This window comes from Myiozetetes cayanensis, unplaced genomic scaffold (assembly GCF_022539395.1).
Source record: "Myiozetetes cayanensis isolate MyiCay16 unplaced genomic scaffold, myiCay2020 scf13, whole genome shotgun sequence".
NCBI classification, from domain to species: domain Eukaryota; kingdom Metazoa; phylum Chordata; class Aves; order Passeriformes; family Tyrannidae; genus Myiozetetes; species Myiozetetes cayanensis.
The window spans coordinates 12243998-12271933 of record NW_026086937.1 but is presented as its reverse complement, the minus strand read 5'-3'; the positions used below and the strand labels follow the sequence as shown (position 1 = coordinate 12271933).

Sequence of the window (27936 nt, the reverse complement as noted above, 5' to 3'; positions counted from 1 at the left end):
ATCCATTCTGCCAATCCTGAAATCCATCTTTGTCTCTCAGATTTAACATTGGTCCTTTTGCTGTGCTGAGGAATGACTGTGCATTGCAGGTAAGGAACATTCTGCCCTCCCTCTGTAGGTGTGACCTCTGCTGCCCCTTTGGAAGGGGAAGGGAATGTGTTAATGACTCTGTAACGAGAAGGGTGATTTTTCCTGGCAGCACTTTTAGGTTTGCTTCCAAATTGTGTACAGTTATCATTTATGGTTCTTTAAATTCTTTCTTTTTCTCAGAAGAGGTCAGTATATAAAAAGAGAGTTTGGATTATTAGGCTGCTGGCACTGACCTGCATTTTCCACTGTGTAGGCATGGAATACAATTTAGTCTTACGCCTCTCCTCATTTGTTTATTTTTCCCCCTCTTCCTTCTCCCCCCTCAATAAGCTGTTGGATTCCTCTTTTCATGATAAATACTGTAAAATTTTTAAGTGAGCCATTAAGTCACTTCTTCAGTTTCTCTGGAAACATTAAACTTGCACATTTGGTCTCCTGAAGAGCCCAGTGAAATGACTGAGGCATATTAGTGCTTGGGTCTTCAGTGCACTCGGAAGACACCAAATTTTGGTCCTTGCTACTGGAACAAGAGCTTTGAAAACATGGGATCTAATCCTTAACTGAGACATCTCATAGTTTTCAATCTAAGGTGGTCAGTTTGCAGATGGGGAAGTGCCCGGCATTTAGTGCTGTGTTGGTACAGGGTGGGTAGCATCTCCCTCCTTTCTCTGTTGCTGCCACCACTAGTGTGCTGCAAAGTCAAGCCCTGAGTGTAGGAGCTGATGAGCAGTGAAAAGGTAAGAAGTGGAGCAAAGGGACCCTGATAGTGGCTGAGCTTACCTTCCTTTGGATGTTTCTGTTCAGGATTTGTGCCCCATTCCAAACAGAATGTGGCTGAAGAGAACTGGGCAGGGACAGGACAGTTCTGGATTTACCTGTGTTGTAGTGCTTCATATTAAGAAGCTTTTCAGCCCCTCTGAGCCTGAGCACATGTGGTTTGAGTATCAGTGCTCCTGACTTGGGTATGTGAGTCAAGTATTGCAATTTGAAACTATATTGTGAATTCAAATCAAACCCCAAATCAACCCCTAAGGGGAACAGTGGTGTTCACTGTTTCATAGTCAGCTGATGGGTTCCTGGGAAATGAGAACTCATGGTCTTATAATTTTGAACCATCATTAATATCATAATAAAGGCCACCTTGGTCTATGTGATTGACTGGAATCAATGTTTTTAGGAAGGTAATTTTATTTTAGAAAGGAAAGTTATTTTTTATTATGAAGATAATTGTAACTAGGGAGTCTCTATGGTGCAATCCATTGCACGTTTGGCTGATAACTGAAAAGTTGAGATTTGAGCCTACCAATTATGGGTTCCCTTTCCTCTGCCCATGTCAGGAAGCTTAGAGTTACGTGATCTTTAAGGTCTATTTCAACCCAAACCACTCTGTGATATTAGGCTTTAGCATTTTGGCCATGCAAGGCTGTCTGCTGTAAAGTGTGATATGTATTCCTGATGGCAGTTCCCAGCACAGAGGAGGAAAGGAGTTGCTCCCTGCACCCCCACAGTGAGCCCAGTGCTTGGCACTAGGGGGGCTGTGGATATACTTCCATATGAAATGAAGAGGGATGCCTATGATCAAATGATAAGTTTTGGTTCCCAGGAACCAGTCCTATTTTAGAGTATGCAGTGGAAATAATACTGCTTCTACTGCTGTTTTACTCTAAAGGAAATTTTATTGTAAAAATAGAGCAATTTAGCAATAATTGTCTTCCCCCAGCTAGCTGTCATGGCAGCAAAAGCCCCATAACAGAGCCAGTCCCTGAGCCAAAGTTATTTCTAACCCACTTCTAATTCGTGGAAAACAATTTGCAAAATTTTAGGTGGTTTGGGAATAAGAAAAGTCACTTTACAAATCATTGTCTGCTGCAGGAAAAGCAATTGTCATGGACCTAGAATGTAAAAACACAATATGGGATTTTTTTAGTGTATCAAGTCATGTGACAAATGAGAGGGCTACCAAGGAACACAATTTCACCACAGTCGAAGAACTTCTGCTCTGCCTGTATGGTGATTATCCTCTCAGTTCACACAGATCTTTGTGCTCCTGTGTCACTTTAATAACATCACTTTAAAACCCTGACATTTGGGTAATGTGAGGAGCAGCAAATACTCGCAGCCCCTACAGTCATCAGTCACTGTCAGCTCCAGGATGAGGTTTCTCCTTTCTAACCGTGTGGCTGGTACACCTCAGATGACTCTTTCTGACACAGGGTGTTTACCACAGTGCCCAAAGAACAACTTGGGGAGTCTCTGGTTGGTGTGCTCAGCTGCCTGAAGGCTCGAGAGCCTGGGCAGACAGCCCGTCCAGGGAGAGGTTTCCATTCATTAACTGTGGCTGCTCCCAGGGGTGATGCTGCCTGGTTACATCGTGTGGCAGAAGGGTGAGGGACCTGCTTGAAATGGAGGTGAGGGTGGGAAATCACTAGATAATAAAAGACAGCCTTTGGTCCAAGGAACTTACAGGACCAGTTGGAAAAAAGGGATGGAAGAAACGTAGTATTGAGGTGATTTGTGTAGTGGCTGTGAGTGATAAATACCTTGAAGAAAAAGGGTCTGACGTTTCTCTCTGTTCAGTCTATGCAGCCAGGCTTTGGTCTTGTTTGTACTGGTGTCAATCACAGATAGCTCACTACTATCAAAGCACTCACAGCACTCACTACTATCAAAGTATTGACTTGAGATCAGTTATGCCACTTATAACCTGGCTGAATAGCAACCAGATGGGAAGAAACAGGAATGCCTGGTAGCTGGCTTTTTTCTGGCTGTTGAGTCTTTACTTGATCTAGTAAGAACCAAATTTCTCTCTGTGAAATGGGCACTATCTGCTCCTTACAGCATCAGAGCCCTCTGAGCATTTTGAAGGAGCAGGCCTTACACCAGTGGCATTGCTGTGTGCCCAGTAATGTCTGTGGGCAGACAGACAAGGCATGGCATCACCCGGGGCAGGGTTTCTGCCCCACTGGATGAGCAGAGACAAGTTATATTTGGCAATATGCTGGGTCTGTTCCCTTTTCAGCAGCAGCCTTAGTAGCCCACCTCTTTTTTTGTGTTTAAAATTCTCATTGTGTTATTTATCTTGTACTTTTATTAGTTTTATTTTTATTGCAACATTTGTAAAAAAAATCAGCCACTTCTTCTGTGTTTACCTTAAGCACATCTGATGTGTGAGGCACCAAAAACCTCACAATTCCATTTTTTTCCCCAAAGACAACCAGTGGGTTGGTGTGGCACAGCTGGCCTGTAGAGAGTGTAGATTCTTCAGACTCCAGAAGGATCTTATGATGCAACATCCCAGCTTCTGTGACCCGATGGAGTTCAGTAGCCCAGTTCCAGATCCTCTCTGACTGCTCACTGGAGTTGTGTGCTTGATGGCTATGTGCTTGATTTGGGGCTGCAAGATAGGACTTGGAGTGCTTAGTCAGTGTAATCTGCTCTGTTTCATTCCTCTGGTTGGTCGGTTTCAAATGTATTTTGGATACCTAATAATTCCAATAAGAAATTTCTACAAGAACATCAGAAAAGCTGTCTACAGTATTTAAATCACAGTGTTAATGTGACTGAGCTCATGCGGCTCAGAGATTGCAAATCATTTTCAGATGCCGTCAGCATCTTTTTTTTTTGCGCTTGTCTATGTCCTCCTGTGACCATTGCTTGGAGAGCCATGTGCATGCTCGAAGGATTTGCTTTGAGGGGAGGGCTCAAATATCAAAGTGGAAAAAAAAAAGGCATTCAAACCTAAAAGCTGACCATAAAGCCCAGCACATCATTTTCAGAAGCAGAACGTTATTGTTACTCTGCTGACAAACTCCTTTTGAGGGCAGTAGCACGGTCCAGCACCATTTTAGATTTGTCTCGAAGCCGCACGTAACCAAAATAAATATATGGTTACATAAGAAACGATATTATGTTCTTGCTCTGTGGTTCCAAGTTTAATTGTAAAGTAAGCACAAATGCAGTATGTCTGCCCTTTATGGAGGTAGAGGGCCAACCTCCTCCCACATGCGACCCCATTGATTCGCACCTGGGGTAAATGGGCCAAGCAAGTGCAAGGAGGGTGGTTTTGTCCCTTCTACTAAGGTCCTTGTGTAAAATATAGAGGCCCACATGGAGGTGAAGACAAGGGGACAGGTAGGGAGAGGTACTGAACAGGCTTCGGAGAGCTGCCACATTGCAGGGAGGGCAGTATGTGGCTTTTGGACATAGCCCAGCTTGGTGTGAGTAACTGCAGCCCAGAGGATTATATTGCTCACTTGAATCAGTGATGATTTATGCAGCTCATTATTGTGCCAGCAGCAATGTCTATAGTTATAGTGACTTACTGCTGCATGGCACAGGCCTGCTTTCTGCTGCATATGAAAGAGTTATGGTGAGAAGTTGTGACAAACCTGCACTTCTAGAGCTAGACTTCGAAATTTGGCAGGGCATCATTGTGCTTCTTTGCCCCTGAAGGTGTTGTGAAAATATATGAATCACTGTTTATTTCCAAAGCACTTGGACACTGTAACTTCTAATGGGGTAGAGAAACCCATGAAGAAATCCATTTTGCTTTGGAGCAGCGATCCTCATAAAAGACAAACCTTGGCCTGCAGAGGGGAAGGGTCTGGCCGTGTGGTGGGCATGATGCAGAGATGGACAAAAAAACACACAGTAAGAATAAGCAGGTAATGTTGAGACCTCGAGTCTTCTGAAGTTGTCAGTTTCTCAGTTCTAATCAAGGACAAATTGTTCAGTTCTGTGCAGAAGGGACTGGATAATGTTCACTGCCCTGTGTTCCCTATGGGATCAAAACTGCTTTTTGGCTAGGTTAGACTACAACAGTCACAGAGGGGAAAAAACCCACCACTGGTAAGATGAAAGGTCATTTTTCATGTCATAATGTTCTGAACAGAACTTTATAGCCCCTGGCCATAGGATATTATACAGTGCTCAGTATTCTGTCTTAGTTTCTAGACCTGTAGTGTAGTAGAATAATGTGTGTGTAAATTCTTAAAGAAAGGATAAAATAAACCAAATCTGAGACACCTGGGCAGCAGGACAGCAACTGCTATAAAAGCCCACATGGAAGTGAATATTGTCAGTATAAGCAGCCACATGGTGACAGGATGATATTTACCTATGAAGGACAAATGAAATGACACCTTCCTCAGATAACCAAAGTTTGAAAGTGCTTTACAAAGGAGGTCAGAAGCATATAAACACCCAATGGGGAAGTGAGAGACAGAGCCGGAGTCTTTTCAGTGGTGTGCAGTAGAAGTGTAAGAGGCAATGGGCACAAACTGAATACAGGAAATTACATTTAAACATCAGATTTTTTGTAACCGTGGCAGTGACTGAAGAATGAACAGGCTGCCTAGAGAGGTTGTGGAGTCTCCATCTTTGGAGGTATTCAAAGCCCTGGCAAAGTTGCTTTAGTTGATCCTGCTTTGAGGAGGGGTGTTAGAATAATCAGTCTCCAGAGGTCTCTTCCAAGCTCCACCATGCTGTGTTTTTGTAACAGAACACAGCTCTCCTGAATCCCAGAGTAATGTTTGAAATGAAATGGTTACGAGGACCTTGGGCATCTGCTCTATTTTGATTAAATCTTGCCAACAGAAGTGTATGTTCAGTACATGTTCATGCGCAGGTGGTCTGTACATATGTATGGATACCTGGAGAATCCCTCCATATGCAGGCAAGCCACCACATCTAGCCAGCCTGCCAGAAGAAAATGTGAAAAATTGCTAAATTCCACCTAGACAGAATTTCCAGCTGGAAAAAAAAGGGAAGGACATGTCTGGGGAAACCTGGCCATGTGCTGTTCCTGCTCCAGGATCTTGTGCTAAGTCTCTGTACAGAACAGTTTCTCCTTAAATAAATACCTATTCAAACAAGGTCTTAGCACACCAGGAACAGTATATTCATCACTTGATTATGTGGTAGGTTACTTACTATTCATCACTCTTCATATTCTTCCCTTTAAAATTTCCTTGCTGTTCCCATCAAGGGAAAGAAACGAGAGTGTGTAGCTGTACATAAAGGCTTGATGCTTTTCTCATACCAGCACATCCAGTTCGTGTGGCCACAATCAATTCATGCAGTTGTGCAACTGGTTTAGTTTATGCACATTGCTTGTGAAAAAACAAGCTGTAACAAAGAAAGTTTAGTCGGGGTTACTGTACTGCTTTTTATTATAGTTGTGTCATACCATTATTTGTAACTACATGTTCCACTCCTCTCTGCAGTATCACGACTACAGAATACACGAACCTAAAATGCTGTAAGTTGGGTGACCTCCCATGTGAGAGAGGAGCTGGCAATCAGTGGTCAGTCCTTTGTACCTGTAGCAGTACATGGATCCACTCGAACCAGCAAACAGAAGGATTCGGGCTGTCATGGCTCACTTGCAGCAAACCCAAATCAGCTCCACGCACAATGTGGCCACCTCTAGAGGGCGGTGATTGACTGATTAATGTTCGTGCTGTAATTCAGGATGATTACTGGATTATCCTGGATGAATCCATTTGTGATGCTGCAGCTGTTTAGCAAATTGCAGCTTCACTGCAGAAAGGTGCAGAGTCTAGCAGCGACAGGTGTGTGTCCAGTTGAAGTGACAGAGGAGTTGAAGTGGACAAGTAACGTACCAGAATTTGTCTCAAGCTTTAGAACGAACTTACAAACTGTTGTAAGATCTTTAGCTCTTAGAAAAAACAGAGACCATAATTTCTATAACAGTATTGGTTTGTGCTGTCCCTTGAAGGAAGCTATCCAAAAGTACATGTAAACCAGAGCAAAACAGGAAAAATCCAATCAGCCAGCACAAATTGCTCTGAACTCCCAGGTTTACACTAACAGCTTGCTCTGTTTTGCTTCCAGCACAGATCAATGCTGCTGTGCAAGCCACCATTCCAGGGATGAGCTTACCAGGAATGAGGGAACAGAACCTTCCCTATTAACATGATTTGATCCTGGATTTTTTTTGCGGGGAGAAACAGTTTCCCAGCCCCACCTTTCATGTGACTTCATCTTACTTTACCTGCATGCCAGGTAAAGAAACTGGCAGAGAGATTTCCTGCAGCATCCTGTGATGTTGTGAGTGGTGTGGCACTGCCCAGCTTCCATGCCTCTGGATCTGACTGAAGAATATCACTCACCTTCCCTTTTTCCCCAGACTGTTGTCATCATTTATCTGTTTTCTTTAATTCTTCTGTATCCTTTCTCGTGATGCAAAATAAACTGAACTCCACTGTAATTCTCAGCTCTGCACAGAAAATAGTGGACAGTTGTGGGAAAAAGTTTTAAGGTGATGACAGAGTTTCAGGGCAGATGTGTTTTTTTTCTTTTTGTGAGCATGTCTAAATTTGAGGTGCTGCTATACCTTTAGTAGTGTGTTACATGGCCACATTTGTACTTGGCTCTGGAGCTGAATTGTGTGCTCTGCAGCCAAGGTGCCCACTTTGCTGCTCTGTGCTTTGTGTACTGTGCCACGAGGGTTCATGGGCCACAAAGAGTTTACTTTAGTGACAGGTGACATCAGCACACATATCTTTGAAAAGAGAGACAGTGTGGAAACATCAGCACTGCTCCCACTCTTCTTCCCTCTTAGCACAGAAGTATGGGGCTTGTTCCCAGTTTGTTACCTTTATATTTAGCACTGGCTCCAAGGATCGTAGCTAGAGGGGATGGAAACATAGTCTACTCATTTTCATTTCTGTGTTGCCAGTTGAGTCAGTACCAGGCTGATATTGGCCCAGAATTATTACCATTTGCTTGGTACTTCAGACATCTGTGTATGTTTTTGTTACCTCTCGTCCATTAGCTCATGGTCCACTGTGTCTGTAGCACAAAAGGTCCTGTAGCTTTTCTTGGCCTTCTTCATTCCTCACGTCCATCTTGGGCTGGGAGCCAATGGCATGGGCACCAGAGATAAACTGTCTTTTATTTCCAGACACATCCTTCTGCATCATAGCATGCCTGCTATGGAAAAAACTTGTCCTTTTTGGGACTTTTCCTTTGTTTTGTGAGAGCTTTTTATGGATTCATATGTCATGACACAGCACCTATCACAACCACATAATTCCAGCACAAAGGACTTTTAAAAAGTACATATATAGAAACTGCAAGTCGGAAGCCTAACGTTCCTGAAGAATGTTACTGCTACTGCCTTCAGTGTTACATGCTACCTTCACTTTGTGGGTTTTGCTTCTCTCACTCTACCTAGCTGCAAGGAGTCATTTTAAATGGAAGTGACACAGCAAAACCTACTTTGATAGCTTGCAGTTTTAAAAATAGCTGTCTTAACATAGTTTTTCCTTCCAAGGTAGAATGTACCTTCTATTGGCAAACAGGCATGCAAATTGTTAATACAGGGTCTCTTCTCCATAGTTTGTCTTACAGTGAATCATTTACTCTCTCACTCTGTATATCTACGTGCAAATAGTTAGGAATCATGGTTTCTGAATTTCTCTCTTCTCTATTGACTGGAAATCTGGGGTGGTTATTTTAAAATGTTTCCCCTTCTCTAGACAAGGTATGCACATAAATTCAGCAAAAGTAATGTTGGATGTTCTCCCTGTACCAGTGATGTAGCTATAAAATGCTGGGTGTTGATTAATATGGTGGAATGATAGTCCCCTTTTACACTGGTGTCAGAATTGGGCCAATTTTATCTGAAGAGTTTATTGTCTCAAGAAATAAAAATAAATTGAAAACACCATAATTTGGAATAACTCAGTTGTTTATCTCAGAGCCATCTGAATCAGTATCAGCTGAGCACCTGACTTGTGAAGATCAGCTCTTTATTTTAAAAAGTATAGTTTTTTATATGAGAAGAAAAAAGCTCTTGGATTATTTCTTAGAATTTTGGGAAAAACCCTTCAAAACTGAGATAAGTGTTCACTTTTTATAACTTCAGTGTGGTGTTTTTTCCCATGCTAAACTCAGAAATGGACTATTTCTGATGACACACTCACTGTCTAGTATTCACATCCCAGAAATCAGAACTTGTCTCAAGTCCTAAGCCTTTACTCCATGCCAGCTCAATCAAAAATTCCTGAGGACAGGCCCAGTGCTTTGACCATGACACCTGCTGGACCCTGCAGGGTTCATGTTGATTTATAAGTGACAGATGCATGACGCTGGGAGGAGAATCAATGGTCAGTAGAAAGGGTTACATAATTTGAAGAGGCTGTAAGGCAGAGTTCTCATGGCACAACTTAGTGACACGATGAGGAGACTTCTGTGACTTAGACCACAGGGATGTAACAGAACTGCTACATGTTTCAGTGGGAGAAGGAAAAGATTAAAAGTGCAAAACTAGCAAGCATTTGTATTTATGTGCAATTAGTAAGACTTCAAAGACAAGGTCTGACAACCCCAAATATAGTTTCCACAGGGGTATTCCAAGGGTAATGAAGAACAAAATTGCTCAACACTTACACAATTGAACCCTTGCTACCTCCTTCTCTCTGAATCAGAACTTGTCTACTTAGGAAAAACACTGAGCCAGCTCAACTGATTTGCAAACCAGTGTTGAAAGATTTACAGAAATTACCTGTGGGACCAGGAGGGCAGTAGGGAGGCAAGTTGATCTTTCTCTTGGATAGTAACAAATAGAGCTTCATGTCTTGTGTCCTTACCTTCTCCAATTTTCTTTCTTTTCTTTTTTTTTTTTTTCATTGTTGAGAAAAATCACATTATGTTTGTTTATTCATTCATGGTTAAGACAATGAATGTTTCTTCCAAACACTCGGCTGCTCTAACTTAATTATACTGTAAGTATAATTACACCACAGTAGTGTTGAGGATATCTGTTCCTTGGATGCTCTGCCAGCACAGTAACCACCAGATACCTTTTTCATTGTCTGGAAGGCTTCCTTGGCAGTCTTCACTAGAAGCTGTCAAAAAGGTATCTGTAAGTTTTTGCTAAATCTAAGTCAATTTAGAGCAGGAAATTAGATGTTAATACTCTAACACACTAATCTTTTTTATTAGTAGTGTTTCTTCTTTTGTTTTGATTGCTGGTAACATATTCAAAGGCCAGTAGCAGCCCATGAAAATGAATAATTACCCAGATCAGAGTTTTTCATATCTCCCAGTCAGAGTTGATGATAGTTGTGTGTATCAGCAACCATTTTGGAAATCCCTTAGATTCTGTAGGAAGAATACAGGGGTATATTTTTGAAATAGTGGTAATAGTGGGTAGTGCTTATCTAAAAGGAAGAACCTCAGCCTCACAGTAGGTCCAGAAGGTGGAACAAAGGGGGCTGGAGCTTTTCTATAACATCACTGATCAGAAGAGAGCGTAAAAGAAAATTTTAATGTCAGGTCTTAAACGTCCTCTTGGAGCCATAGGAGATTACAATATGGCTAAATTTCTTTTGCTTTTTCTGCAGCCCACTCTCCCACTCGCTCTCATGAGGTGCTAAGTTCTAGATAGCTGAGACTCCAGACTTCACCCTGTGTTGTGAAATACTGAAATGCCTCTGCCACCAGCTCTCAGTTGTTGTCAGCTTACTCACAGTGACACAGCCAGTGTCTCCTACCAGCCCCAAACACGGTGACAGAATGGAGTCCTACAGAGATCCTGCTTAAAGAGCTGAAGATAGGACCTGTAAAAACTCCCAAGAGGAGTAAGTGCTGGTGAGTGCCACCTTGTGTCTTTGCAACAGAAAAAATAAGAGGAAACAGTGCCTAGAACTGCAGTAACTCGTCATCAGCACCTCATGGGTATATGTCACTGAGGTACTCCATAAATCTAATAATACCTGGTGGTTAGATCCTGGTTCTCTCTTTTTTTGTTGTTGGTTTTTTTTCCCCTGAGATCCTGCTCACTTGTTTTACACACATTATTTATACACTGTTGTGTCCTTGGACTTCTAGCCATAAGTCACCATCTAAATGCAGGTAGCACTATAAAACAGACCATGGTCCAGTTCTCTTCCTGCAACACCGTTTTTAGCTGTGTTTCAGCAGCCTGGTGTTGTTTGGCTCTTCCCTTTTGATTCTGTGCTACTCTGGCATCCACAGAGCCCATTTGGACTTCTGCAGCTGCCACTGGAAGTAACCACTGCTCTCTTACTCCCTGCAGTAGAAAACAGTCTCAACCTTCCTGCTCCAGCCTGATACTGGTGTGGGTGCTTATGTGGCAAAAACATTTGTGCAGCTTTGCTCTAAGCCATATTCCCATATCTGCCTGTACTGAAACAGAATACGTTGGGTTGGAAGGAACATTAAAGATCATCTTGTTCTAGTCCCCATGCCATGGGCAGGGACACCTTCCTTTAGACCAGGTTACTCAGAGCCCCATCCAGCCTGGCCTTGAACACTTCCAGGGATGGAATGGAAGTACTTGCTTTGCCTCAATATGACTAAACTTTTGTTTTTCTCTAATCACTCTGATCAAGACAGATGATGAAATCAAAACTTTTGCTCTCTTGTTGGCAATTTTTTCCCACATATTGCAAAGCTGCATTTGAAATTTCCTTTTACTGTCCATTGCTTGTAGGAGTAAAAGCTATTTTGAAAGTACTGGGCCTATCTATTTGGGGAATAAAGGTACTGTGAATTAACTTAGAGTCTGCATGTGTTAGAATTTTAAGCCCCAAAACAGATCTATAGATGCTGCATAAATCAATTAAAAACTCAGATTTTAGAAAAGGGGCAAAAAAGAACATAGACTTATTCTAGTAAGGCAAAGAGGGAAAGAAATACGTCCTCTTGTACTGCCTAGGTAAGATAGGCAACTTCATAGCTCACACTTTACATTTCAATAACTTAACATTTCAATAATTGAAATTAGCATCTGAAAGACTTAAGTCCTTGTGACTGTGTTTACAAAACACACTCCCTTTCTAATGCTTACCTTACAGTAGTATTGGTCAACTAAAAATACACTAATTTCTTCCTGAAGTTAATGCAGTCCCCCTGATGTCCTCAAGAAATAAAATATATATAAAAAAATAAAATCAAAAGAAAAAGTAATAATCAGGACATCAGGCTTCTGTGCTGCAGTTTACAAAAGTGAGAGTTTAGAGGAATGGTGATGCTGCTAAAAATCTTTCTACTCCCTTGGCTTTCTGAATCTTGAAATAAAATTAAAAAAAGGAAAAAATCCACAACAAAACACTAGACCTTTAATTATAATCTAATCATCCTGGTCACAGCAAAAAAATATAACAAATGTGAGGCAAGTATGTGTGTGAGAGTACAGGACAGAGAAAGGTTTAGGGCAAGGATCAGTGGAAAATCTTTAGAAATGATGTAAGAGAAAGCAAAGGCAGGGATTGGAGTTTGTAGCCTACAGCAGAGACTATAAAAACTCTGAAAGAAAGCTGAACATTAGGGATAAGTTAGAGGGAAGAACATAGCAGGACCATTAAGGTTGGAATTGCTTGCATCCAGTGCAAGGTAAGTGAAGGCAGAGATGGGTTTGGGGTGTTTTATGTCTTCTACTCTGTTTGCAGAAGTTTTCTTCCCTTCTGTGCTTTCTTCCTCTTAATTTTTTTTTCAACTTTTTTTGTATTAACAAACATTCACAAGATATAAAGATGCCTATGCCTGATGGGAAAAACACAACTACTTTTTCCATTTTGGGATTTAGATAATAAAGTACCTATCACCTAGTATTTTTTGTAATAAAACAGAACTAATAATATTCAGTGGAAACTTATTTCTTTTCAGTTAATCAGCCAATACTCAAATAGAATGTGTCAGTGCATTTTACAACAGTGACTAGTTACTTTCATGCTCTTGCTGTGCTTTACAGTAAACTGCTGTCTGTTTATTGTTACTAATTTTCCTTTGTATATGTTACTGTCAAATAAAATGAAGAGCTATGACAGAACAATTCTTTCACATTACTGAATATCATATGTGGTTGACAAGTTTGCTGCATGTAATATATTGTAAAATAGCAGATAAATTATTCAGGAAAAGTCCTTAATTTATGAATCTGCTAAAGAGTTTTATTAAATCCCATACTAGATAAATGTTGATCCAGATTCTGCTGCATTTCAGCAAAAATAGAATAACTGCAAAAACATTCCTACACTAGCAGACTAATTATCATTATCCAGTGATCTGACTACTTCAGTTTTGTACCATTGTAAATGAAGGTAGACTCTGATTCTGTGATAGCCATTGTAATTTCTCCATTCTGAGTTCAAAACTATTACAGTGGGGTTTTTTTCCTCCCACACTGAAGTTGTACAAGTAAATACATGTGAATAATATTTAGTTTAGATGTCCAGAGGCTACAGTAAAGTTCAGAATACACTACTTTTTGAAGTACAAGCATGCAGTGCCTTTATCTTTCCTTACTGGCTTTTTCAGTTTGAAATTATTGCCCTCTCAAGGGGGATTACACTGAAAGCTGAGAGGATGTTTTGTGCCCCTGCCCACTGATTCACTCAGGAAGCCCATTATTGCATTTATCTGTCTCTGCTCACCTGTATTCAAAATGCAACTGAACCTACTTGCCTTGTAAAATACTTTGAACATCATGAGGAAAAACAGGCAAAAATTCCCAGCTCAAACAAAACAGACCCATGGTGCAAATGATGGGAAAACTGCAAAATATATCTGGTTGGACCAAGCATTCCTCAGCATTTATAAATACCTGCCACACTGATTTCAGCAGATGAGGGCTTTGCTTTCACTCACTGTATGAATGACAAATGGGTCTTCTGGCTTCTTACACAGCAAATTAAAAAAATTGAACCATACAACAGTTGTAAGAGCTCTCTGGCAAAGTTTGCAAGTAATTGCAGCTTTTCTTCTTAGTCAACTCAGAGAAAAAGGTTACTCTAATTTTCATTTGCAATGCATCTTCCCTGAGACTTTTCTTCCTCAAATAGGACCCTTGATCAGAATTTGTTTGTCTAGTAAATCAGCATGAGTGTTTGAATCTCATTCAGAATTCCAATGCCATTCTTTTTTCTTAAGAGCTTATCTTGAAGGATATTTTTTTACCAGACATTAAATAGTCTAAGTTATTATATTTTGCTAACATACTCTTTATATCAGGTAAGAAGGATGACTTCTTATCACTTCAATACTTTTAGGAAAGAAGATAATTTTTCTCATATAGAAAAACATGGTCTATTTCTTGATTTTTATTGATAGAAAGTTTTCTTATTTTTGCTTTAAATGCTGAAGATGGCACTATAACAATGAATAGCTTTTGGTTCTTGTGCTAAAGATGAAGGAAGAAAGCTGAATGTCACGTTAGAAATGTTATAAAGAGCTGGCATGTATAAATAGTGTAGGGTTGAAACTTTGTTGGCAATGAAGAATAGCCTAATTTGTTTTCCATTGTACATACCAGCTCACTCAGTTATCTTACTGAGGAAAGGTGCAAATAGGTTTTTTCCATTAAGAGGTATTTTCTTATACAGCATAGCATCCTTCTTATTTAATAGTCCCTCAGCTTCTAGATGGACTTTATCACCTCTGTTTGTGTCCTGCTCCATGATCTCCTACTTTTATGGTATTTATGTGAATTTGGGGGTTTTAATGTCTAAAATCCGTTGCTAGAAATTGATTTATTGCACAGTGTATTCAGCTTAGAAAGATGTCCAGCTTGTGTCCTTCCTGCCCATTCTAAAGAAAAGCATCCTCTGTTCTGTATGGCTATTTGGTTTCATGCCCTTTATTCACAGGGAGAGATGAGTACCATGACTGACTGGTCTTCCACAAGTGTTTGTCCATCTTTGTCAATTAAATTTTCCTGAATCATGCCTGTGTCTGTTAAGCAAAGGTACTCTTACATGGCTTTATTAATTTAGACACTTCTTGAACTCCACGTGGAAATTAGAGGGCATCTTTCCATCCTTTCTCCACATGAGCCGTGTGATGCGTGTGCTGCTCCCACAAATGTTGCGTCTGGTGTGGGCAGGGTCAGTGCAGAGTCCAGTCAAACCCTGCAGGGACTAAACCGTGACTGAATCTGTTTTATCAGAGTACAAATGGTAGGAACAATTGTGTGCTTGAGCATCCTCTGAGCAAAAGCACAGTTATCAAACAGGCAAAAGTGACTGAATGGTGATATGAAAATATGTCAGGACCCAACGCTAGAAATCGTGTTACAGGGAATGCAATCGTTAAAATGAAGACTATGAAAATCAATGACTAATCTTGAGTGCCTTCTTGAGAAACCTTTAAGGAACTTCATTTTCAGAAAATGGAACATCCTTGGCCTTGAAACACTGTGTGACCAGAAGTTTTATTTGGGACACAAAAATACCTAGGCTTTATCTCAAAATAACTAGTCATACACCTCTTGCATAATTTTATGAATTTTAAATTCTCTCTTGTTCCATCAGATGACAACTACCTGCATCTGTTTATCTACATATTCAGGAAACTGAAATCGGAGGGAAATTATATTGTAGCAATGTCTGTGCCATAAAGCTAATAAAATATACGGCATTGTTTAAAAATCTATACCTACTCCAAGAAACACATTATTAATAACATTAAGGGCCTGACACTGGCAGCTTACATTTCATTTTGCCATGCAAGTCCCATGCTTCAATGTCTTGCTTCAGTATCTTTTAGAAAGAGGTGAGAGGTGCTCCATATCTCATCTGTGGAATGACAACAAAAACACCACTCTAACCTAGTTTTGGACTCTGTTTTTTGTGTGTGTGTGTGTGTGTTTTTGTTTGCTTGTTTGTTGTTTTGTTTTTTGTTTTTGGTTTTTTTCTGAGGGTGGGATTTATTTTGATTTTTCTCCCTTTTCCTTGACATTTACATGACTATGAAATTGCACCTGAGATACACAGGGGCCCTTAGCAGTTTCTGAAATCACTAGGACTGCTGATGTGGACACATTTTTGGCTTTGTGGTAAAATATATGATCAGAGGATCACCCTACAACTTTTGAAAGTAATGCAAATTTGTCCCAGCAATAGCAGACTTATTCTTAGATCTTCACACAATCCACATTCAGGTTGTTCTTTTGGTAAGATAATCATCCATCTTAATTTTTTTGGGCAAGGTATATTCCAGTCAGTACGCACTCTGAGGCTGATGAGGCCTATGTTAGTACTCAGTGGTACATTTGATTAAATCAGGTAGCAGAAGTTAATGTTCTAATTTGTGGCACTAGAGCAGCAACAAAATACCCCAGTTACTCGCTTGCAGACACAGCTGTGATTCCCCCAGCTGGATGGAATCTACATGATATGAAAGATCTTCGTGACTAACAGCTGATTAAGGCTTACCAGTACTAGTCCAGTGTTCATATAAGAGAAGGACTGGAGGCCTAAGAGGCACTGCTCCTAAGAGGAGCTTCCTGATGCCTATGGGACAGTCATGCTTTGGCTCTTCATCAGGTCAGTTTGGGAGTGTCCAGGACCAAACCTCAAGGGCTTCTGTGTTCAGCCACAAGGTGCTCATTGCAAGAGCAAGGTCCTCGTTTGTAGGTGAGCTTGGGCACATCCCGTGCTGGTGCTGCAGCAACAAGCAGAGCAGAGTCATCAATATAGTGGCAGCTGAAGTGAAAGATTACAGTGCAAGGCATGATGTCTTGCCTCGGTTCTCTTGCTAACAGGCCAGTAAGAAAAATAAGGCCCTTGTAATTTATGCTCGCAGAGTAATCTCCACAGTAATGTGAAATATGATAGTTCAAATGGGTAAGAACAATGATAGCTGTTACCATTTTTGACAGGCAATGGGTTTGGAGCTTGGTGATGAATTGCATTCTGTCTGCAGTTTGTTCAGCCCACTTATCTTCAGGATGTCATTTTGGTTTTTGTTTTTTTCTTTAAAAGAAAAACATCCATTAAGTCCTTTGGTTGGATGTTGGAGACTTAACAGTTTCTGTTTGGTAAAGTGTTTTGCTTTCTTGTGATCTTTTCTTGGAAAATGGCTCTCTACAGATTCCTAAGTAAAAGTTTTGTATGTTTATCCTGCTTTGATAAGGTAGAATAATGTTCTCTCTTTTATCTTTAATTTTATTTTAATTGGACCTGCAACAAAGATACCTAATTACACGAGGAATTTTAGTTTTGACACATTTCAAGCTAAAATATCACTAAGACACATAAAGATGTCTGAATTTCAGACTTGCAATTACATTTAGGGAAGGGTAAACCATATTTTAAGTCAGATAACACCAGACCCTGAGATAATAAAGACATGGAATTATACCCCAATCCCCTGACCTAGCTCTGTGAAATTTGTTGTAAAGAATTTTCTGGAAGGATGTAAATTCAGTACATATAGCAAGGGGCATGTCTTGCAAAGGCTTGTCAGAGCTTTGCTTATTCTCATTCAGTAACAAATACTGTAAAGCCTCTCCTAAGTTCTCTCTTGGAATGTGTCAAGGTAAAATATGGAGGAGGTGAAGCAGTAGCCAGTGCATGGCTGGGAAAGCCCCATTTCAGCATGAGGGCTCTGCTTACCCAATTACAACAGATGAGCTCAAGGAGAAAAAACCTAACAACTGGCTGGAGGTGGAAAGCTAAGTCCCGCACTTGGAGAAGAAAGTGTGATTTTAATTATATTTACATAATCTTCATTGCACCATTGGTTTTGTAAATGTTTTTCTAAAACTAAACTGCTCCCTTACAACAACCCTGCTTCCTTCTCCTGCTGTGGTCCCATTGCTGTATGAAAATCAGTAAAACAGGGTCTTGCTGGACTGAAGTTTTGCTCCCTTTTCAGCCTCTTAGCTGCTCCCTCCCATAAGAACTAGAGCCAAACTTTAAGTCCTTACAATTTCCTCTGCTTCTAATTTCACTGGCAGCAAGTTGTGACCCGTTAATCAAATGTCTTTTGTGTTGCAGGTGCCTTAATGTTTATTTTGATTAGTGTACCAGTTGCTATTTTTAGCTCTTTGGTCTTTGGGTTGAATGAATACCAGCACAGATCTTAAATCATAATAAACATGTATTTTTAACCTTGCCATTTATTTTTACATCTCTGTATCCAAATAATCAGGATGTGGTTACCTGTGAAGGTAGTAGACTGCTACTTCAAATTTCAATGCACACCCACATACAAAAATATACATTATAGAGGGTTAGAACTTTAGAAACACCCAGTCAGACCCTTGTGTTTATGTCAGGCATTGTCTGTTGCTATCAAACTGAGAAACAGTTTGTAGTACTGCCTGATTTACTCCTTCCACTTTATCCTTTGATTCCAGTGAACTAAGTCTGCCTCACCCCTACAGAGTAATCATCCCCTTTCTTCCTAACTGCTGATCCCTCATGTACAACATGAAAAAATATATATATCTATATATAAAATATAGGGTAACCAAATAACAGAAGCATGTGTAAAATGTTTTGAAGAAGCTAAGCACGAAACAGAGTTTTGAATTTGCTGCAAGTGTTATATCTTTTTAAAACTGGACTCCAAATGCTTTTGAGGTTTTACTCTTTTGCAGTGTGTGGAAAAAGTAAAACCCAGTTTTTTACCATGTGTTTGCTGCCTGATCTAATGAGACGTTTTCTACGCAAAGGATAAAACAACCATTATGCATCATATAAATGTATTTATACACCCTTTCCATTTCTGTTTTTGCAAAGTGGAGATTCAGCAAAGAATGGCAGAATCAGACTTGAATTATACTCTGGGACAGGACCTGGAAACAGGGAAATCAGGAAATTAACAGATGCTTGTAGAACTAGAGGCTCCAGCCTAGTTCTTATTAACATTAGCTAAAATATTCCCACCTGAGTCAGTTGGAGGCGCATCAGGTTTTAAGAGCTAGATCCAAACAGGAGCCTAAACAATGTAGGCTAAATACAAGATAACTCCCTGGAGCAGGCAGCTTCACAATCCTGAGCCTCCCAAAACTTGTCCCTCCTTGGTAGGCATCTGCGGTTCTGCAGCTGTAGGACATGGTCACACCAGTCTGAGCAACATATTCGCATGCAAGCTTTTCCCAGGTGTGTGAACTGGACAGTTTTATTCCAGGATTCCCCTGGAAGTTGTGGCTACCGTTAGGTCATGTTAAAGGACTAGTGAAATGCAACTTTGCTTTCAAAATGCTGCTGGAGAGATATATGATTTCTGTCACAGCTTTAAGCACGTCTCCAGCATGTGGGCATGTCAGGGTCAACCTACCAGCTGAAGTATCCCTGCTTGGCTAGGATAGGCTAGGTCACCTGGTTTTAACCCAAGTTTGCATTCATCATGGCTGTCGCTGCAAGGACTGCCCTACTGTGCAGAAAGGAATCAAAAGATTTGAAGGTCTGTAAAGGAGCAGAAGAGGGAGCTGATTCTGTGCGAAAAAGTGAAGAGCATTCAGCTGACACTATCTGGTTGCTGAGGTTTATGCTGTGACTGTTGGATAAAACACATTAATAGTCATAGCAAGAGAGTCTCCCTTTGTTTTTACTTTTTTAAGACCTTTGGAGCAAGATTCCTCAGGGAACATAGGTGTGGAGTCATTAACAGACTGTTCTTCTTTGCAGATGCTGCAGTTACAGTTTGTGGTGGTGCATTTGGCCCTTGTGATTTCCCTGCTGTGGTGGCACTCTAGCTCAGTGCTCCTTGCAGAGGCAGCCCCGGAGGTAAGTAAATGTTTCTGGTGGTTGACATGTAACTGCTCTTCCTTGGGTGTTTTTGGCCACAAAGTGTGTAAGACACCAAGGTATCCAAACAGTGTTGGAGAATATTGGCTCTGCAAGGGCAGAGGAGGAGCCTAGTGAAGAAAGGTGCAAATTGCATGGCTCTGGGAGGACAGACAGAATGAAGTCCCATCCAAATTCTCACAACCTCTCCCGAAACACCATGGGATCTCCCGTGTGTTAAAACATTGTCTAGTGGACAGAGAACTTCCTGCAGAGGGGAAGGTGATGGCAAGGGGGAAAGTAAACTCCTCTAACACTGAAGGAGAAGTTTAATTCTTCTTAAAGACAATAGCATGAGAAGGCTGCAGCTCTCAGAAGCCATAAGGAGATCCCTGAGAGGAGATCACCTGCACAAAAGTTACAAATTAAAGGAGACAGAATAGACTAGGAGGAAGATGGCAAGTCACTTGCCTGAGCTTGCGAAGGAAAGCAGCAGATGAAATGGGAGAGTTTTCTCATGTTTCATCCAAGATGACACGCAGGGGTTGCACCTGAAAATACTTCTACTGCATTCTCTATTTTTAGTCAACTTGACATATGCCAGATTTGGCAGGAAAGATATTTATGTAATGCCATAAAAAAAAAAATCAAGTACCTAAAAGTTTAATCAAAGTAGCACTGTTTGGCTGTAGAGTCTTTATATAGGTTTAAAAGTTAGATGGATACTGAAGAATACTGCTGGATCCTTCTACCATACTCTCTGTCTTCACACAAGCATGTCCTGACCATACAAAAGCACTGCAGCAGCTGCTGTTCTGGTGCCACAGAGACCTGGTATCCTGTCTATATCAGTGGTAGATTTTTGTGAAAAGAATATAAGAGGTTTGGAGGTTTCTTGATCTAGAGGCTTGCACTGAACCAGGGCATGTTTTAGGTGCTGATGGGCCAGAATTTCTCTTCGAAAGAGTTTAAAATCTCAGATTCTATGACTTCCTTTGGCAATGCATTCCCCTTCATCTACAGGCTGTGTTTAAAAAGTAACTCCTTATATTTATTTTAAATCCACAATCTGATGACTTCACTGGGTGGACTGAGGAGCTCTTTTTCTTGAGGAAAAATTTACCAGTCTTTATTCACCTCGTTGCTGCTCATAACTTTATAAATCCACTGTATCTCTGCACCCCACTCTCATCTCTGCTTATCTGTGAAATTGTATTTGGTTCAGTGGTTCACCATAGGAAAAGTGTTTTCTACTTCTGATGACTGTTTTAACTATCTCTTTACTTCTTACAATTCTATTATATCTTTTTAAAACAAAGTAAGTGGGACTGCAAAGTACTCAAGAGCAGAGGCTATTTTTGACCTTCTAATTTCAAGTCTTATTCTAGATAGTCATTCCCACTAACTGGAAGGAAGAGTTGAGTCTTTTTTGAAGACATGATTTTGTTGCAAGTTTATATAAAAGTTTTATAACCCTGAAAGAAAAACAGCAAGGATTGCTCTGTGTACTTGGGGCTCATAAAAAGTGGAGTCAGAGGATAATGTGAGATCCTTTACAAAAGTATCAACAGTGCTACATCATTTGCGTGATCGTTGTGGTCATCTTCTCATATAAAGGTCACAGTTTCATACACTCCATCACTGTTTATGCCACCCATCAAGTGGTGGGAAACATCCCCACCAGAGCTACGGTGTGGACCACAGTAGACAGGCACATTGCATCATCCATGTGATGCCTTCCGTTACATTTGCACTAAAACCACTGTGTATGAATAAGAAGGATAATGGTGTGCTTCTAAAGATAGAATAAAACCTGTTTCAAGGCATAACTTATGATTTTTTTATCTAATTCTGTAAAGATCAAGTGGAGCAAGAAGGCAAACATTTCATCTGAAGAGAGAATGATTTGAGCTTGCTTTTGCAGACTAGCTGCTGCACTGTATTTTTCTGTTATATGCAAAGCAAATATTTAACTTTGGTTTGTTTAATTTCTCTCTTGATAGACCCCAATATTCTCAGCTATTCTGATAACAAAGTAGAGTTTGGTTTTGAAATAGTGTTAAGCCTAATGTCGTAACTAAGGTTCAAACTGTTGCGTCCACTCAACATACTGTTCTTTCCTTTCCTTGTGCCCATGTAGTGTTTCTGCATAAGTTCTTTAAATATTAGTGCTGAGCAGGTTTATTTTGGGATATGTTTTGCAAAACTGTTAATTAATTTGCCATATTTGGATGGAAAATTCTGTATACGTTTTCATTGCTACTTATTAGCATTCATTTAAAAAAACAAAAATCAGTTTCCTGAAAACTACCAGGATAAATGTTGGAGTTGGATAATGGTGATTGCATTTTTTAGAAGTATTAAATTACTCATTTCATACTATAAGTTATACTAATCACAGTGCTGAGATAGGGATAGTGGGATAAACTGCAAAAAGAGGCTTTGTGAAACAATAAATTTTGATATTTCCTGGAATAATGATGAAAGCAAGTTCAATTTATAAAAAAATAAATTTGCAGACCTTGATGGCAAAATCCTTTCAGTGGAAAATGGCCACATTTCACAGAAGGTCCCAATTTCAGTGTCCCAGTGGTTATGTATTTACAGGACTGCTGCTGTGACACTGGTTGAGATGGTTTTTCTGGAATCCAAGCAACCAGAAAACTTTATTGATTTCTTTTGTAGCCTTTGAAGCCTTCTGCTGCTCTGGGCATGGGAGCACCTCCCATTGCTAGTGAAGAGAAATCAGCCACCAGCCTGGCAGACAAATTGTTCCTTCTTGATGACTTGGTGTCTCTGGAGAATGAGGTGACTGAGACCAAGAAGAAAAGAAGCTTCCCAGGATTTGGCTCTCCAATTGACAGAATTTCTTCGACCTCTGTGGATGCTAAAAGCAAACAGAGGTAAATTCTTAGATGCTCTTACCGGTGATAAAGTTTGCAGAAGGCATTTGGTAGGTGCTCTGGATACTGATGGGTCGGCTTTAGCCACCAACAGGTCTGCTGCCAGTTGTGAGGTACCTCTGATTAGGAACCATTCTGGTTGCACTGTCCATAATCCTTCAGCTGTACTGTATAACACATGAACTAGTTTATTTATTCCTGCAGTACTATACGGCTGCCAGAGAACATTCACAAATATGTGATTTTTCAGTACACTTCTTTCCACTGATGTGAACTAAACCTCAGTTTAAAACTACTTTTTTGATTGTGAGCTTATTTAAAGCAAAAATATGCCTGAGGGGTAGGACTAGGTGGTCCTGAGGCTGGGGTGGAAAGAACGTATGGTGGTGTGCATGTTTTAAATAGCAACATGAAGAACACTTCATGAAAATGGGCACAGGCAGTAGAATGAGCTTCAAGACCTTGCCCAGCTTTGGATAAGTAAGGGTTTAATCAATGCAGCAATACCTTCACGGCATGTGTTTGAAGATAAGCATGTTTATAACAGGGCTAAGCAACGATGGTCTCAATACAGATGGGGAGAGACAGTGACTGTGGGGCAAAGCTCAAGGGGCTCTTTGCTGTATCTGAAAGAGCTTAGCTGTCTTGTTCTGTTCTTCTGGTAACTGTCTTCTTTTGGATGGAATCCCTAATGCCACAAAGTATTTAATAACATGCTTAAAGCTTAATCTGGAAATGGAAAGTATTCACAAGAGCCAGTCAATATTACAAGTATTTTTTTTCAAGCAAAGTTTTGCAATAATTTCTTGTTGTTTTTCCATTTATCCACCCAGTCTGCCACTGCGACTGACTGCAGCCAAAAGCGATAAAATACGAAATTTTTCAAACCTTGAGTAGAACTATTCTGTTCCATGTGTCTCTTTAAAAGATCAAAATCAGCTCACTCTTTGTTTGCTTTTTAGCATGTTTTCCCTTTTCGGGGGAAGAAATAGAAGGTCATTTTTGAAGCTGCTGTACTTTTTTGCAAAGGTACATGGTATTCCCAATTTGTCTCACACTTTTTGGATGGAAATCTTCTTTCATTCTACGTGCAATACAAGGGGAAAACAAACCAAAACAAACACACACACAAAAAGGGAAATTGTGGTGAAAATTGTCCAAGTTTTCTAGCAGCTTGTCTCTGAATAACAAGCTCATGCAAATGAGTGTCACATTGCACAAAATTCCACCCTTTCCAGCATCATCAGCACAGTTTGCAGGTTTGCATTGGGATTATCACCCTGGGGGAGCTGATTAGCTTTTAAGTTTGGGGTTGAGTTATATATGAGAACCATCTGAGCTGCTTTGATCATTGTATTGATGGTCTGGTACTACCATCAGCATGGAACACATACCAGGTGGGTGCTATGAAACAATAATAAGGCTCTACCTTTTGAGGCTGCTGCACTTAAAAGAGTAAAACAGAGGACTGATTACCCCATCACTGTTGCTCACCCAGAAGAGAACAGCTCATTTCTATATGAGCTGAGACAGTTACCTTTAGAGACCAGGAAATTACTTGAAAGCTGATAAACAGATTGAGCCCCCTGAATCAACAGTCAGTGTGTGTAGTGCCTAACACAAAAGAGAAACTTTTGGAAAAGAGCAGATCAAATCTAAGTCCACTTAACAGATTGTTCTGGCACACCCTGGTTAGACGAGAGCCCAGATTCTGGTCTTGCACATCAACATCAACATAACGCTCTAAAAGCATGGGAAAAGCATGCAGGAAGGTGGAAATTTTCAGGAGAAGTAAAAAGATCCATAGGCAGGGGGAGAGAAAAAGACTGCGGGAATCGTAGACAAGGATGTTTTAAGGAGGAAATGTCACTTTGTCGCTAGTAAGCGATGGAAGAGGGACAGCGTGGTTGCAGGGTGGAGCGGTGGCTGTGCTGCTCTGACGCAGGGTGGCCACAAGAGGGGACGCTCCGCTGCGCTGCCTCTCTCGTAGGCATCACTTCACAATTTCCTTATCTATTTAAGTACAGAGCATGACAGTGTTACAGCTAATGGTGCAGAAACACCACCCCCTCCTCACCCCCACCATCCAATTCCAATGTGGAGAATTAATTCCCCTTTTATCCAGGCAGGCTCAGTATGGCTTTGCCCACCCCCCCACTTAAGTTTGTGCCTACACCTGGGGGGAAAACAGTGTTATCCTTGAGGCAAGAGGCTGAGGATCAGCCCTTGACTTCCCTTCCCTTTGCTTTCCCTATGGCTTAGTGTAACAATGCTGGTGCCTTAGGAAGGGACAGGGAGGGCCATACAAATGGCTCCCCTTCATTTGCAATGTTCTGGAGCTGCTCCAGCATAACCAGTGTGGTGCTCCTTGCATACAACATACACCAGCAATTCCCACTTTGTGACCCAGTCTGAAAAGCAGCTAAGAAAGAGCAAGTGGGGCTGCAGATCCTGGAATGATGGGTCTCCTCTTTGGTCCATGCCTAAGAGGTATGAGAAGAGGAGCCTGCTTGGATAAGACCATGGACTACACAATTCTGGGTGGGGCGTGCAGAGCTCTGAAGCCCCAGTGTGAGGGAGCAGTGCTGACAGAGTTAGACTTGAGAGCACCAGAGCATGCTCTCCTGCTAGTTACTCTCCAGCTGGTAACTTACTGAACAAGTCCTTAACAACGCCTGATAAAGAATTAATCTTCCAGGGCTTCTCTTGGATCTGCATTTCACTGACAGTATTTCTAAAGGAAAAGTTGATGTTATTCTCAGCTGATGAAATCTTGCCATTTCCACAATTAATTAAAAGAAAACTTCTGCTGGTGGAAAAAATGCTCTAAAAATGTTGAATTAAGATGGGAAAACTTATTATTGTATATGAAAAGAACCATGAAAAATATTTCTGCATAGAAATTATTTCACACTTTCCTCATGCCCTAATTCATCAAATTGTCAGGAAACTTACCACATGGAAGAAGAAAACCAGCAAAATCTTCCCATTTTCAGCCTCATCAAAGGATTGCTAGTATACAATTTTGATGAACAGTGTATAGCCAGAGACCCCATAAGAAAATCCTGCTAGGACCTTTTTAACTTTTCACCTCTATTAGTGTGCAATACTTTCTATCTCCTTGATTATCTTAGCCCCAGGTGGCCCTGGAGACTTCGAAGATCCAGTCTAATGGGTCACCTGCAGTATATAATACTGTGCATGAAACAGTTCCCCTTTATAAAAGCAGTGTATTGCCTTTCATTTATGAAGAGCAGTTAACCTGTGAAATTATTTGTTTGCTGCCAAATAAAAACAGGGATAGTGGATCAAGCTCAGACAGTCTGTAGAAAACCTGCAACTTCTGCCTAGTATTTTGTAAGACAAATGCAGCATCTTATTTTTAAACACTCACATCTTTGGCTGCTTCTGCGTGGCAGTTCTGTCTGAACTGTGTTAGTGGGATGAATGGAGGAATCAAACATGTAGTAACATTCGATTATTCATAGGGTGCCTTTTCCCATTTCATTCCCCTTCTTCTTTGCTCTTTTTCATGCAGGAAAGTGCTTGAGCTACCCAAGAGACGGTTTGGAGTTCCTCTTGACCGGATTGGAGTGAGCCGCCTCGGCAACACCAAGGGTTAGCAGTTCCTGCAAGTGAGCCAAAGTATTCCAGGTGTGGGCAGGCTCAGAGAACCCACCTGTTCTCAATTACTTGGAGGTACTCAAGTCATACCAGTAGACTCCAAAAGAGTAGCTTAGGAAATGATGGCTTCTTATAACATGGAATGCCCTAATTTATCACTGAGTACCTCTCTACAACAAAGCAAGTATTCCTAATATTTTCATCTCTTCTGGACCACCTTACAGTCTGTTTTTCCAAGCCTTGCATTTCTGACATTGGAAAATGTAATGTTTACTGCTTTTTTTGCCTACAGGTACTTCTATTCTTAATGATTGATGCTGTATTGGAAACATTACAGAGATACGGAAGATGCATCACAGCATGTCCTGTCACTGACTAATGATACAACACTCAAGGAATTGACCTCCTGCAAAATCTATTTCACATTGTGTTTTACAAATGTTGCATTTATAGTAATAACAAATTCAGTTCATCAGGTCAGAATGCTTTCACAGCTGTGCACAATGTCACTGATAGGAGGGAACAGAGAATATGTATATATTTTATTGCATGGCATTTATCTGTTAAACTTGCAGAAGTTTATTATCCTAGCCAGGACTGATAGATTTCTTGGACTGAAAATAAAATTTCCAGAGATGCCAACAGCAGTCCATGAAAAGCAGACAGTTTGCTTTGCACATTTCTTTCAAGAGGGGAGTTGTTTGTTAGATGAAGGGAGGGTTTAACCGTTATGGGACAAAGGCAGAATTTATCTGAACTGCTGTTTGAGAGAATGATGTCTTTTGCTTTACTAGGAGTTAGTCTTAGTAAGAACTGAGATGATGCCTTAGTGTTTGTCCTGATGTTTTGAGTAGTCTTTCTCTTATCTCTGCACCATATTTAGACATGTTTTCATCGTATAGCAGATCCTGAAATGTGGCGAGACTTTTAGTTTCCTTCTCTAAGCTGATGAATACATTTCACTCCTCCCTATGTGTAACACAGGATAGTGTCCAAATATGATGTCATCTACTTCCTAGCCCATCTCCATCATATGCCTTATTTTAGCCTCTTGATGTGTGCACAGGGCATAATCAGACATCCAACTCTAAAAGTTCAAGTAGTTATCATTCTGGTAAAATGTAAACATATCCTCTCCACTTCATTTCAGAGTAATACAGTTTATCTCAAATCCTGTTTCATGCTTTTCACTCCTTTCCAGATTATAAAATATAGCTCAGAAGAGCTGTTTGCTGATATCTCAGTGCTCAGATTCCTAGCTGATGTTTTCTAAACATCACATTTTCCTTCTTGGACTTTGGTCCATGTCAGCTAAATTCCTCAGATTGCCGTTCTTGGGTATAAACCCTCTTTAGCATTGCAAAAGAAGATCCATTGAGAAAGGGATTTTTCAGGATTAAGAAAAAAATTATTCTTGCCAAACACCCTGTGTTAGGCAGAGAATTAAGAGTTAATTTCCTAAATCTTATATGAGGCACAAAGCACCTGGCCATCAGCCTGGTGCCTAGCCAACCAGTTGCCCCAGCAATTCAGTCTATGCTAGGAACAAGTCTGCAAATGCAGTCCCAGGCAAGCCCAGACCCTGTCCTCTGCAGTGCACTGCCACCACCCATCCTGAGCCTGCCCTGTGATTTAGGGAACATTTATCTTCTTGCACTGAGCTCATCCAGACAGTCTGCAGATTATCTGCTTGCAAGGCAGCCATACGGAGGGGCACGGTCAGATTATGGAAGTGATGACCTGACCACCCAAACATCTCTCAGTCAGAAGCAACATGGACAGAGTCATTGCGTGACACATTTTGGGAGACT

At 40.7% G+C, this 27936-nt stretch overlaps 1 protein-coding gene across 1 annotated transcript; it reads left to right on the top strand.

Moving 5' to 3' along the window:
- On the top strand, positions 1-27480 carry OSTN (osteocrin). Its single transcript, XM_050307959.1, has 5 exons — positions 1-89; positions 19500-19598; positions 22284-22501; positions 26040-26119; positions 26418-27480. Exons 2-5 carry the CDS (start codon positions 19500-19502, stop codon positions 26438-26440), a joined length of 420 nt encoding a protein of 139 aa, XP_050163916.1. The 5' UTR covers positions 1-89; the 3' UTR covers positions 26441-27480.
- The last annotated feature ends 456 nt before the right edge of the window (positions 27481-27936 follow it).